We start from the raw sequence: 14759 nt of genomic DNA, 5'->3' as shown, positions 1-14759 counted from the left end.
ATTATGAGTATGTTATGAATTATTGGTACAACGCAGAAAGAGCAGCTTTTGAACTGACTCCTGTTTTCCACCCAGAGCATGGGAAGACGCACTCTCAAGAGTAATGTCACTTCTATCTTGTATATGGAACACTGCAGCAGGCCTTAGGATGTCTGCACCCTAACTCTGCCCCCCATCAACCTCAGGTAAGTGAACCAAGTTCTCAGGACTTCCCTCTCCCCATCAGCAAAAGGAGGTAAAAATCCTTGTGCTATAAAGGACTTAAAGATCGGTGGTATAAAACGAGAAGTCACAAACACTCCCCCTTCAACACGGCACAGGCGCTTCAACAGGTTGTGGAATGACCATAATGAAAAGGTCTTTAAAAGGACTCGATGAACATTGCATAGTAAAGATTTTTTTTTATTTTTAAATGGGAGTAGCTGACAGCATCTGAGCTTAATCGCTGTTCTTCATAGAAAGTAACCATTTAAAAGACACAGGGACTAATCCGGGGGTTGTTTTGCTCTTAAGAAATCTATGTAACCATGGTCTCAAGCGCTACTTATCGATCCTTAATTTCAGGATCATTAAATTTAATTTTAGGAACATTAAATACACTGTTTCCCACAGCAAGAATTCAAATTCCACTTGCTTCAATGCCTTTGAAAAGAGCATTTATTTCAAACTTGTAAATGATTTAAAAGAGAAAGCTTAATTAATAATGTTGTTTCCAGCCAGATGGCCAGCTATTAGTTTTCAGTCATCTCTTTCGGAACAATTCACCAGAAGTCTTCAGATGCAAAGGAGTTATAAAGCAAACGAATGTGACTGCCCAGCACTCTCAGTGGCTGCCAAAACGTTCGCTAGAAGACACAGCTATAGCTATAGAAATGTTTAGTTTTTCAAACTCGTGTTGCTGTGGGTCGTGGTCATAAAAGTCCACTAACAACAGCACAATCGCTTGAGAGACGCTTACTTATTTCATTTAGCATCTTGTATTTGGATGGCATTAAATTCACATATGGTTATATAACATTACTTAAATGAAAACATGAGGCTACATGTATAGGGTTTCCCCTGGACTTGTGCTAACAGACTTCAAACTTAAGCTCAGCAGCAGACCACTGTGGTATGATGTGTATCAACCAGTCAAAACAGTCCCTGTGTACAGGAGGCACCAGCACAGAGATGAATAGATAAATATTATGCAAACCCAGTTAAGGCTTACCACTAAACATCTACGGAATTCTAATATTCTCACTGATGTAGCATCTACATATTTTCAAAGAAAGTTTCCAACAAAAATTAAAACTGCTTTCTTAGTAAATTAAAACTGCTTTCTTAGTACAAATGAGATGCTGAACAGCCAGAGAACGCTTTTTAAAGTAGCAAGGTATTGGGGTTTGCGACAGTCTACCTCTCGAGATTTTAAGAGCTTTTCACAACGGTTATTAAATTCTCTGACATCCTGACAGCAAGTACTGTATTTGCTAGGTAGTTAAGAGTAAGCTACAAGCAGGTTAAACATTTTGCTCAATATTACATAGTGGTATGGAACAAAACCTGATGTTTTCAGTCTTCCCTAACCACAATGTACATTCATTATGTAGTAATCCACAACTGAAAACCTATCTTAATTCAGTTATGACTGCAAAAAACAAATATGCAATTGCAACTCTATACATGAACTTTCAGCCTATAGTTCTACCAAACAAGCAAAACCAGATTCGGGAAAAAGCTTCAGTGACCAGCCATCTACCTACACACAAGTTATTTATGGCATCTAATTCAGAGCAAAGCTCAAAGCAGTTTGCAGACTGCCAGCAGACTTTTATTGGTGAAAGAAATCAGCTATAAAGTAGCATTAGCTTTGATAATCAGACAGTGATTATCGACTTTTAAAAAAATTTACATTTAGTTATTTTGTAAAGCTTGTTTCTAATGCAGTGGTTTCAAATCAGCTGGTTTCATACTTTCGACCACTCTAACAGTGATCATCTTCTGCAAAAACTCCACTGGCCATAGAAGAAAAGCCACACAATTTTGAAAAGAAATCAATAACATTAACAGGTCAAAAATGTAGTTTCAGCTTATGATGAAGCTTATGTTCAGTAAGTCAGGTCACTTGAGTCCCAAGAAGCAGATATGGAGAAAGATGAGGCAAATCTATGCAAGTTTCACCATTCCAAGCCTGTGAAACTCGTACAAGGTAACTAACCTGGGGTCTCCAGAGTTAACCGGAGTCTCGCGTGAAGGTTCCAGGCCAACATCAGTAACTACTCTAGACCTTTCCTCCAACAGGCTGCTGACCATGGGAGAAGAAAGAAAGGATAGATGTTATTAGCAGACCTTGTGCTCTTCTGAGTTCAAGGCCTGTAATTGTGGGTGGGCTTTATCTAGGCCATGCAAGAGGAAACCCCTGCTCCTTCCTGTATTTGTATAGCTCTGCAGCAGGGGAGGTGGGAAGGGGGCTCAGGGAGAAGCACATTGTAAGGGCTTCACCACTGGTATGCAAGCTGGTTAAAAATGGTTAAAAAACAAAACAAAACAAAAAAAACACAGTGAGAACAGCCAAATGCCGCCTTCTGCACAGGCACAGGACCAGGAGCCACTGTCAATGCCAAACCCACTGCCAGTGGTATCTCAGCTACAAAACGTGGAGGGCCTCTGCCAAGCCACACTAGCGCCCATCAGAAAACCCTCAACGAAACACGAGCGAGAACTCCTCCGAAAATGAAACGCTTTGCAGAGAAGTATCATTTTCAACAAACTTCCAGCTAAATCCTGCCTGGCCTCCTGCCAGATTTCCAGCCCAGGCCTGACAAGTCCAGCCTTCATGGGACTGCTACGCCCTACAGCCACGCAGGGTGCCCAGCGCCAAGCCCGCAGGTCTCGCAGGCTCTGCTGGGCAGGCTTCAAGTTCTGCAAAGAAGAACCCACAGAAGCCCCAAAAGCCCTGAATTTAAAAGAGAAAAACGGATAATATACAACCTACAAATGCCTCCATTTTCAGTTCACTGGTTTCTTGTGCTGGCCTGACTCTCCTTTCACTTGCATGTAAATCAGAAGTAAATTTACTGAAATCCATATAATTACACAAATGCAAAAAGAGTGGGAAAAGACTCAGGTTCCAGCTGCTTATTAGCCTTTCTTTTAGGCAAAGAGTGCCTTTTCAACACTGATATAATTTTTCAGATACTGTTACACGTGTTATACAAACTGGCTATGCATCTGACTCAAGGGGAACAACAATTTGTTCAACAAATAATAAGAAAAGGACCTTTCGCTACAGTTCCACATGTATGGAAACCACAGACTTTGTATCTCTATGAAAAAAACCACATCTGGTCTTTCCGAGTATAACAAAATTAAAGGTGCTTGTAGTTGGGTCTTCCCACACAGCAACACTTAAAATCCATTTATGGAAGGAAAGGAAATGTGGGGAAAAACGTGTTCTCTAGCCATAAGTAGATAAAGCAACAAGAGTTGTATATTTGACACAAAGAGGCACGCTCATGTTCCACACACGTCTTCTACTAAGCTCAATATTTTTCTGAACTTTAACTGTTCTACATCTGGGAAGAGTAAGTGAATTTCTCTTTTCATGTTCAAGCAACTAAAACAGGAAGGACAAGGTTTTTCCTCTTTTATTGTGAAAAAGGAGAGTCAGTATCAGCATCCATCATTCAACCATCGCTGGCTGCAACTTCACCACAAAGGAGGAAATTTCTTCTTGACTTCCTTTTTCAAAAAGATTGTGTTATGGTTGATGAACGTCACCAATTCAAAGATAATCTCCGACCTTTCCTATGACACAATTTATAAGCAAAACTTTAATTAAATTTTCAGATTAGATAACTACAAATCATGAAGTGAGCTAAAGACGGTCCATTTAATACCTCGACCCTGAGACGCTCCTTCATGAGGACCCCGAAGCATGGAGGAAGCGAGAGCCCCAGGCAGACAGACCGACTCTTCTGACACCTTGTCCCCTACAACCTCCTCTCCATGATACACAGACCTCACCTCTTCTTTCCTCCGGAGATCGAAAAGCAGATTCTCCCGTTCCTGGGGTCAGGCACATGGCCCATCTGTGGTGGGTGTGCAGGTGCCCTAGGACAAGGTAGGCACACACAGACCCCAGCCACACGACTACCTGAAACGTGCAACTTCTTTGCCCTCATAACCTCCGTGCTGAACAGCAACTGGGCCGTAAAGGTTTTTCTAGCGATAAATAAAATTTATCAAGATCACCTATTCACCTTTCCTAGACTTACACAGGTTATGTTTCTAACAGGTAGGTTTTATTGGATTTTTAAGCATGTTCTTTCACGAGGCTCACCAATGAGATTTATCATTTTATCATGTCTTCCACATCAACAGCAGCTCCTAACACTGTAAAAATGCAATCAAATTTACTCCTCGTGGAAAAACACGATTCTGAACACAAGCACGCTGAAGAATCAAACTCACAAGGAACAACTACCCATTTTGTCCCCATGCTTCCCGGTGTCCTTTCCCCAGTGCTGCTCCTGTCCACTGACATCTGCTACTTCAGAAGTGCATTCTTGACGTAAGCAAGGCCAATATCAGCAATCATCGCTCACACTGAGTAATGCCTGTTCATGTGGAGATTCCCCACTGTAGAAAACGGAACGGTGGTTCAGTATTTGGAGCAACTGCTGGGGCACACAATCCCACAGATTTCCTGACCTACTCATTTTGAATAGCCTAAAGTCTGGCTGCACCACAGCCACGTAGGATAGAGAAACCTACCTTGTCACTAAATGAGCAAATCTGGATACCCAAAACAGCGCAGCTACAACAGCTTCGGTTTAACGGGCTGCTTAGCTGACAACGACGATTTCCTATTCTGGAGCTCAGACAATTCCTGGCTGATTCTCTAAAAAGCAGGGTGTTCTTATTTCTTACCTGGCTGCGCTCTTCTGAAGATAAGGGTTACCCTTTTTTATTTTTTTTAATAGGGCTCCTATTACTATGCACAAGTAGTTTATTCCTGCTCACATTTGTGACCTGTGCTTCTGCAGGATCAAGTCTTTAATACAGAAAGAAAGAGCTCTGGCTTTTTATTCCATTTCTACAGAGCCACAGTACCAGCAGCAAGCAAACTTTCCTGCTTGCCTAAGGGCAAGTCCCGTCATTCTGACAGTGGTAGCAAAGAGATGCGTGAGCAAATGAGGATCAGGTCTAAAAGGCTTCAAAACGTCTTTAAAAGCAGCATTAACTGCAACAATTGACACATTATTGTCTCTTCAGTTACACAGCAAGTTGTGCTACCAGTGACAAGTACAAGAGCCCAATTATTAACAACTTCCTTGCCTTTATGTTTGGACTCAAGTCGCAGTAACAAAATGTAATTAGCAAACATTTGCTAAGCTTGGTGGAGTCAGCCTGCTAGAACTAGAGTGTCTGGACAAGAACCTCTGCCCTGTCTTTATTCCCCTCGCTCCTGTCTGCTCTCTTCACTGCCAATCAACACAATCAGCTCTGGACTGGAAAAAGCTTTTTACACAGCCCATCAAGGCAGACAAGGACAAAAGTTAATTAGAACTATTCATAAGCCTTACTGGAAGAGAGTGCTGCTTCCCATCCCTGAAAATTTAATTGCACTCAATAGAGGAAAGCTAGAAAAATATAATAATAATAAAAAAATAAAAAACAGGAAAAGATAATTTGGGAATAAAATCTGATTCAATTTAATTCAAGCACCGTTTGGCCCTATTTATTCCATAAAGTAGTTCATGCAGGATAATGGCATTATTGTGCATCTAACAGCATTAGAAGCTCCTAATAAATTAACAAGTGAAAATTAATGGCTGCTCAGTCCATTAAATCTTGTTAATTTTATTTTTGTTGCAATAATATAGCAATCACAAGTTTACATTATTAAACCAATATTTATTAGAAGAGCTCATTTTAATTGGATCCCTGATGTGATAATCCCGTACAGTGTGTATTTCTTGATTTCATCAATTTTTTGCATTTATTTCTCATTATATTTAAATGACTGCAATGTTCAGGGTCTTTTCCTAATACTATAAAAGTTAAGCAACCATTTTAAACATTTTCTTTCACAAAGATTCAACACTTACCACACAATATAATGAGAATCTTATGAGTCCTTTCAGAAGCTATTTTAAATATTTTAGTCTCTTGAGGAAGGGGGGGGAGAAAAAAAAGGCAGACATATGAATATTTGAAAACATCTCAGCAAATAGTCAAATACATGTTTTCCCCTTAGCCCACCAGCATTCTATATAAACATTGCTGTGTTGTCTTTCAAGTTAAGAGGAGTTTTGCCACCAGTTTTAACGCAAAATGTTAGCTGGCCTGCACATCTCAGGAAAAAAAAATATATATATTGACAAAAGGTTTTGAATTGTATTGGCTGCTGACAGAGAGATCACAAATTTAAGACATCTTACTAAGGGCTGGGTCTGAGGTGCTACTCCAGCAGCAGCTACTTTGAGGGAAGGGGCTGCAACGCTGGACAGTATTTCTCCCTTGACCTCCCTCCTTTCCCCAGTTCCTTCACCTCCACCAACGTAACTGAACGCGAAGCTGCTCCCTAACTGGTTGTATCAACATTATTGCTTTAGCTTAACTGTACTGTTTTGTTTTTTAAAATGGTATAGCGTGGACTAAAAATCAATTACACACGCTATTATCCAGGCTCATATAAGAGGCAGCAACTCTGATGCAAGGACGGGGAGAAGTTGTTGGAGGGGCTGTGGGGAGCAGAAACCTCTGTGCCTGGAAAGAGAGGTTTGACCTTTGGGAAGATGACAAGGAGGAAGATGAGAAAGGTACTGATGGACAAGTGGGACTGCAGGCAGAAAGTACACCTGATTAAAGGCCTGTGCCCACTGTACCGTATTTTCACCTTTAGACCTGATCTGCAGTCACACTAATGCCACAAAAGCTAGTTACAAACAGATTTGTAAAGCGGTGTCCACCCTGCAGCTATCGCTGCCACAGCTAAACTAGCTCATGTGGGTACTGCCAGCAGCACAGTTGTGGCAGCACAAAGGTTAGGACAGGGCTGTAAAAACCTGCCCATAAAGCTAGGTCAGTGCATAGGTTAGTGCACACCGTTCCCTAGCAGTAATATTACCGGCAACAGGGAGCTAACAAGGATAATGGCAGCTTGACTGTGTTTGCACACAGGGACTGTACTGTAATCATCTCCAGTGCACCACCGTTACGATAATCTAACCTTAAGACACTCTTAAACAACTCTATGCAATACTAAAGCTCCTCACACACAGGGACAAGCCAAACTGAAAACAAGGTCGTTTAAAATTGGCATTAAAAAAAAAAAATACGAATTTGGACATGAACACACAAAACTATGACTGGACCTTTGCTTACTACTGAAAGCAGATGGGCACCACTCTCAAAAGGAGAACATAACTTCACAGTCTCGCAGACAGCCTCCGCCACTTACTATATTTACAGTTTTCACATTTTCCTGGTATGGAGGCAATCCTAAGGACATGGTCAATTCTTGTAAATATCGTGCGGCCAACTACCAACACAACAGAAGGTATGCTCACACCCAAGATGTTCCTAAAATCACTTGTGTATTATCCCTGGTTTTCCCCACCAAGATATAAATCATTTAAGGAAAACCTTGTTCAGCTGCTTTTAAAAAGCAAATGTGCCATGTTTCAATTTCAGTTGGTACATTCTATCCTTATCAGATGAGTTCCACAAGAAATAACACCCATTTCTCTTCAAAACTATTTTCTAAATTAAAAACAAAACAAAACACTACTTAAAAGAAGGTGTTCCTTACATGCAAGAATCCCAGCTCCTCTAAAACCACTGGTGATATAAAAAAATAAATACAGTTATAGGTGCAAAAGAAAAATATGCATATGAAAATATATCACAATATGTCATAAGATTTATGTCTTAATGTGTGTAGTTCCACTAAAGCTCTTGAAAGAAAGCATTTACTATCTTGTCCCATATCAGCAAGACTATATATACTGCACAGCTTTTAGAAATTACTAAGTGCTCATCACATGTTCCTGGCTTCTCCAGTTCAGGCCCCTATATACATTAAGAGTTAAACACTCATCACAGTTCAGCCTAACACACTTTATTTCTAGGGCAAAATGCTGACGGTTTGTCAGGTGCACGGTATGGCCTCTCTTCAGATCAGGAATAGTATTAGAAACTCATTGCTCTCCTCCCAAGGATGAAGTCCATAGGGTTCTGCAGGTATGTAGCAATGTCAGCTGTAGACTTTGCTGCCATCAGATTGCACGCTTACCGTACTCTTTGGTCTTGGAAGCAAATAGAGATATCAAAATTTCAAAAAATCTGATAGCAGCTGGAGTAGACCTAAGCTTGCTCGCAGAGCAAATTAGAGAGGCCACAAACTCAAACACCTGGCTGTGCTGGGGTAGGTGCTAATGGCACACTATCCTCAAGCTTGCCTGAAAAGTGACAAAAATGTCCATCCTGAAAGCTAGGCTTTCAAGGTCAACGCAACTACTACAAAGGATATATTTCAATGTGCAAAAGAATATGCGTTTTCAATTTTATCACCCAGTACAGTACAAAAAAAGGTCTTACTGCCACGCAGACCCAGCCTGCTACAACTCACCAGGTCAGCTCCTGACACCAAAGCCCACCAGCTTAGTGCACAGAGATTTAAAGGCAGCTGCCTTCTGGAGAAGGATGGACTTTGGCAGCAGTGCGCCAGAGGAGGGAGGGAGGAAGGTCCTCTAAACCAGCCATTCTGTCCAGCACCAGTAACTGCGGCACAAGAAACAATCAGATGGTCTGAGACTGGTAGGTTTTTCAGGTGGAAATTACTTCCTGCTCCAGCAGAAAAAAAAAAGAAGGAAAAAACCTGTCAGCAGAGCATTACACTGAAATCCTTGAAGGCCTCTCCAGTCTTTTGCTGTCTGCCACAGGTCCTTCCAACAGAAAACCTGGGGCCTGAGGCATCTGTCACATCATCTTACAAATGGAGCACTTGGAAAAGTAATACATGCTGAACAGATACGCAAGCAAATAAACTACTCATGGTTTAATAATCTGTCAGGAGATAGAATGTAGTATGTATATTTCCAATTCCAAGTACATAAAAATGACAGCAGGAATAAATTGGGTATTCTAATTCCTTAGCCCTACAACAAAAATTAATTTTTTTCTTGTTCTTTCTTAAACCAATCCCACCTGATCACTGCAGGAATTTGCTGCGTAGCCCTTATTCCCTCCCGTGAGCAATGTTTCTGCGAAGCTCAAGCACTTTCACATCTGAAACTTGCTTGGTCTCATGGATACAATAGCTAATTTTGGACTTACCCTACTCCTGCTGGGCCAGAGTCATCACTGGCATAGCTCCACTGTAATTCAGTCTACCGATGCATTACAGACAATGCACAACATGATCTAATCCTTAATGCCCCTCTCTTCTCCCCTCCCAACATATTTATTTGACTAAATAGTAAAAGGATATGTGTAGAATTATAGAATTATTAAAAAAAAAAACAAACACAACTAAAACCATACTAAAATTGTCTTGCAAACACTAATTTCAAGTGACATGATAATCAGATTCACAGATACATTAGGACAAGCAGCACAGTCCAGAGAAGACACAGCTCTTAAAAGTCACACAGCCTGGTTATAGCTCCAGCTCTGCCACTGACTTCTAGACAAGCTGTTTCACATTTCCACACCATTCCCCAATCTCTGATACATAGATATTCATCTCTCAATATGGTGCTGCAGAGGGTCCAGCACAGACTAACCTAACCACGCTCATTTGGATCTCTGTAATATACATACTAAACAGTCATAAAAGTACATATGAAGTGTCGTGTTTAACAACTAGTGCCAAGGCATAAGGAGCTGCCATCAAAATATGCTGACACTTCCCCCATACCAAGGTTTAAGATCTGCAGGATCCAGGCTCTGTGTCACAAGTGAACATGAAACGTTTTAATTTCTGTACAGATTTCCTTTAACAAAGCGAGGTCTAGAAGAAACAGACACTCACTTCTGCACAGGAGGAACAGCCAGGACAATCTATGGAGGTGCTATTATTTATGACTTGTGATATCTGCTTGTGTTGTTACTTATTTTAAAGCTTTAAAATTATTTTTCTAAATTAAAACATCATACTCCACCCATCTCTTTGCTTCCCTTGAATCACAAAATATCAAAACCTTCCTCCCCGATCTAAACCACCTTGTTATGAGTAAAAGAAGCACCAAAAGGCTTCATGGTCTGCTCCCTAACAGGTCAGCATCAGCTAGACACAATACCCAGGTCACATCATCAAGGCTGCTCAAGTCATTTTCTTCTTTTAAAATGCTAAGTATTTCAGGGAAGTGGATTAAATAGGGTATCATCTATGTGGAAAACACGCTGCTTACCAAGAATTTAAAAATATAGGGTTTAAGGCATTTGTATCAGGAGGTAGCTCTACAGGTTTTGATTTCTGCTTCAACTGGGCGAAGCCAGAGCAACTCTAACAAAGGCTGAGAGGTCTATTTGCATTACTGGCCAAAATCTAAGCCACTGTCATTCACCACCAAAAAGATAAGGATGCTTTATTTTTCCTTTAAAAAAAACACTATCGTTGTTGGAAGAAACTTTTAGGAGTTCCAAATACCCACATTTCTAAGCTACTTGCTTCACTTTTTCATGCAACAGATGCTGCTTTGTATTAGCTACTGCATATTAAATCATTCTGACAACCAAGAAAGCGTACATTTGTTTGCGCGAGAGAGAAGCATGAATACACACACACACAGATATCTTCTCACGCAGAAGCATACAATTATGCAGCATTCAAATATTTGGGATGAACTTTGGCCTTTGTTTAAAAAAAAAAAAAAAAACCTCAAACAACAATCAGTAACAGAATCAGCAGTCATCTGGCTGAGCTCACAGAAACCAACAAATCTTCAGCAATAAAACACCACTTGTGACCAGCTATTTGAAAGTTACTTGGAAAATTTTTCTTAGATGGGATACTTATATACAATTCCCTTATGATTTATAATGGTCTTATGGATCGATCTCGGAATGGAGGCTAAAAGTAAAATCTATGTTAATTCAAAAAAAGGGGAAAAAAATCAGTTATATTCACCCTCACATGCTTGTTTTGCACTCCAAACAATCCCCTTCAGCTATGCCATTTGCATTCCCGATTTAAAAAGTAATTTGAAAACATATGCACAGCAGGGCTCTAAATCACCTCTTCAGAGTAATATCTGTCTAGCTAATATGGAAGAAACCAAGCAACCCAAACAAAACCATTTTCCTGATACATTAATCAAAAGAAAATCTCAGTGTAACAGTAGTAGAGAACGCGCCGAAACTTTTGACAATGAGAGTATCCACAATAAGTATAACTAATCCCGAGCGCTTCCAACTTTTTTTTTTTTTTTTAATCTCGGCTGGAGACATATTTTCTCCCCTACATTCCCCTTACTTTCTTCCTCTCTCATTACTAGACAGTAATCCAATTCTGTAGCCAGTTATTTTTTTTTTTTTAACTATATATAGAGCCAGGATAGAGCATGCAGGAGAGGACTAACACCGCACCGAAGTGCAGCGGGGCTGGAAAGCAAACCGAGCCCTCCGCCAGGCTGTGCCAGAGCACGCCGAGTCCCTGGGGAGGACGCTGCTACCGAGGGGCCTCCAAGCCCCCGCTGCCCGCCCCGGGGGGACCCGCGGCGGCGCCCGCCCCGCCGGGGCGGCCGGGCGGGGGGCTGCCGTGCCCGGGCGGGGGTGACCCCCGCTTTGTGTGCTCTCCACCGCCAAGCAGCCCCCCCTACCTGGGGATGGTGATGCACTTGGTGTTGATGTTCTGCGTGGTGATCGCCTTCTCCAGCTCGTCCAGCTGCCCCGTCTTCTTCAGCTTCTTCACCAGGCTCTTCACCGCCTTCTCGCACCATTTCTCCTCCTGCCCGTTCTGCTCCCCTTTCTTCCAGCCCAGGAGCCGCTTGACGATGGGAGGAGTGAAAGGCAGGATGGAGGACATGCTGGCTCGCCCGGCAGGGCCGGCAGCGCCCCGCCGCTGGCTCCACGCTCGCCCCGCCGCCCCCCGCTCCGCTCCGCTCCGCGCAGGCCCCGCCGCGCCGCGGGCAGCACAAAGCCCGGCCCCGGGCGGCGGTGGCCTGGCCTGGCCTGGCCCAGCGCCGCTCCGCTCCGCTCTCCCGCCCCGCCGGTGCCTCAGCGCCTCGGGCCCGCGGCACCAAACTTTGCCCGGAGTTCGCCGCCTCTCCCCGGCGGCGGCGGCAGCTCCCTCCTCCCCCTCCTGCCCCGCTCTGTGTGCGCGGAGAGGCGCCCACTCCAGCTCATTCCCAGTCTGTCTCTCATGCAAATTGCCTGCTGGCCGCCCCGGCCCGGCTTCCACCCCCTCCTTCCCTCCCAAACACGCTCACTCACGCCGCCGAGGGAGGGCGGGGAGGCAGCCGGCCCGCCGGGAACTCCGCTCCCCCCCTCCCCGCCGCCGGCAGCAGCCCCCGCGCTCCCGGCTGAGGCCCCCGCTCCCCGGGCGGGACGGGGCTCTCCCTCCCTCGGCCCCCGCTCCAGCGCGGCGCCCCCTCAGCGGCGTCGCGCACCCGCGGCCTTCCCGCCGCGATCCCCCCCCCCCTCAGAGCGCAGGGCGGGAAGATCCCCTCAGGGCCGCCGCGGCGGGAAGGAGCGTCCTCACCCCGCGCCGGGAGACCCGCGGGGGGCTCTGCCCGCCCGAGCCGCGTCCCCCTCGGTCTCCCCACAGCGCGGAGACCCGCCGAGGCGGCGGATCCCCGGAGGGGGGCCCGCGGTGCGTGTTCGTCCTCCTCAGGGCCGCCGGGGCCGTGGGCTCACAGGGTCAGCGCGGCCGTAAAAGCCCAGAAGCCGGCTGAGGCGCGGTGCCTGGGACAAATCCCACCGAGGGGGAGGCAGTAACAACAAACACAAGCGACAAAGTCCCCTTCGGTGAGGGGAAGGGACAGAGGGTCCCCGGGCAGGGTGGGATGGACGCGGCCCCCGGCCGTGGCCATCTCCTCTGTGGAAAGGTGTGTTTCCGCACCGAGATAGCTGAACACAACTTGGTCAGCCGTGCTCAGACAATCAGCAGTTTTTGTTTCAACCCCTTTCATTTACTATTCCATTCCCTCATCTTTCCACACCGAGCACCAGGTACCCGAATAATTTTTGCCCTGTATCAGGCACAAATGACACCCTGGAGATGTTTACTACCAGACCTGGTCAGAAATTCTCAGACGGAATATTCTTGTCAGAGGATGGCAGTTTGTTCAGATCTAGGTGTTTTGTAGAGATCCCTTGGTTTTGGCTGACTGAGGGTGGCATCCAGGTGAATTTCCAGTTTCTGACGTTCATCGCTGGACAGACGGGGCTGTCGCACTCCCCGCTCTCCAGCATCGCCCCCTCCATGCCGAAAGGGAGCCCAGGCCCTAAAACCCACGTGAATACAAACCATAGCTCCTCAGGGCTCCGGTTCTCTGATAAACCACCCCGAAATGGTGCCAAGCGACACGCATGGCAGCCTGGCAAGCAGCAAGGAGGCTGGGGGCCACCTGCAGAGCCACCAGGTGCCTCCGCTGAGGCTGTTTCGGGTTTCTGAACTCCAGCTGCTTCACAGCTCCATGCAACAGCTGCCCAGGAACAACGGGGTAAACATTTCAGGGGACCTGGCTCCCAAATTCTGAGGTTTCGAGCTGAGAGAGGGTTCCCAGTTTTCTCCATCCTACCAGAAGGGATGATGGCGAGCCCAAATTCGGGAAGCCTCTGGGGCTGCTCGGCAGCTCCCAGACACGCAGGTTCTTGCCAACCCACATTCTCATATTCCAGGTTCCAGTGCAATCCAGTGGGGAGACTCCTCAAAAGCTGGCATCCAAAATCTTCCCGTGCCTGCGGATTCAAAGCAGCCAGCCATACAGATTGCCTTGTGGCAAGTTAGGAACCTATGGGATCAGACAGCGTCTGAGGCTCAGAGGCAACTGGCTTGGCTTTCACAGGGGTTCAAAACAAACAGCGTGTTTTATTCCAAATTGACTGTACCAAATTTTGAAATATCAATATTGGGTACAAATTAAATATTCCCTTCTCTTTTTTTTTTTTTCCTCCAGCATTCTCATATTATTCCCCAACACGCATTCCCTGAGTGTCTTGAATTTTGGAGGCTCACCACTAAAATTTTGGAACGTTGCCCTGACCCAGTTTTTTGGCTGCCTCGGTTGAGATGCCTGAAGTAGAGAGATGTGGAACCCCTGTAGATGATCCCAACATCACTTGAGGAAACAGCTCCTCAATACCTCTAAAACAATGCAAAAAAATTTTTACACTAATTACACGAAAAGCAGGGTGCCTAAATTACTGACTGTTGCTAGTGCCATTGACTTGCTGCATATTTGTGTTTCTCTGAAAAGGCCTAGTTCCTGGTAGCTGCTGATTAGTTAAGAATTTGAAATTTCATTTAAAAAAAAAAATTCCCCAACTTTAGAGAATAACCTGGATATGTGAACCAAGTGAAACACAGATGGTGAAGTTAAATACATTTTTTATGTAGAAATAAGTACTTATTACTTTAAACTTCACCACGTTTACAATTGTAATCTTTCTCTATTTTCCTAGTTCTTGGCCCAGCACATTTTGCAACTAAAAGAAGCCCAGAAGAAGGCTGAGCGTGAAGGACCTCTCTCAGACCTGGCAAGTCAGGGTGATCTCAGAGCAGATTTCTGCTGGGGACCGTATCCATTTCTTTCCAGCTGTTC

At 44.6% G+C, this 14759-nt stretch overlaps 1 protein-coding gene across 2 annotated transcripts in view; it reads right to left on the bottom strand.

Moving 5' to 3' along the window:
• SMAD3 (SMAD family member 3) overlaps positions 1-12328 on the bottom strand; it is a 79857-nt gene extending 67529 nt beyond the window's left edge. For both annotated transcript variants that reach the window (XR_015701689.1, XM_087745448.1), the window contains exon 1: positions 11814-12328. Coding sequence is in view for 1 of the 2 variants with exons in the window: in XM_087745448.1 (XP_087601574.1) it covers positions 11814-12019 (206 nt within the window). In the remaining variant the exon portion in view is untranslated. The remainder of the gene's footprint in view (positions 1-11813) is intronic.
• Between the last annotated feature and the right edge of the window lie 2431 nt (positions 12329-14759).

Source organism: Nipponia nippon, unplaced genomic scaffold (genome assembly GCF_047370975.1).
Source record: "Nipponia nippon isolate SJK-2023a ecotype South Korea unplaced genomic scaffold, ASM4737097v1 scaffold_9, whole genome shotgun sequence".
NCBI classification, from domain to species: domain Eukaryota; kingdom Metazoa; phylum Chordata; class Aves; order Pelecaniformes; family Threskiornithidae; genus Nipponia; species Nipponia nippon.
This window is presented reverse-complemented; position numbering and strand designations above follow the sequence as displayed.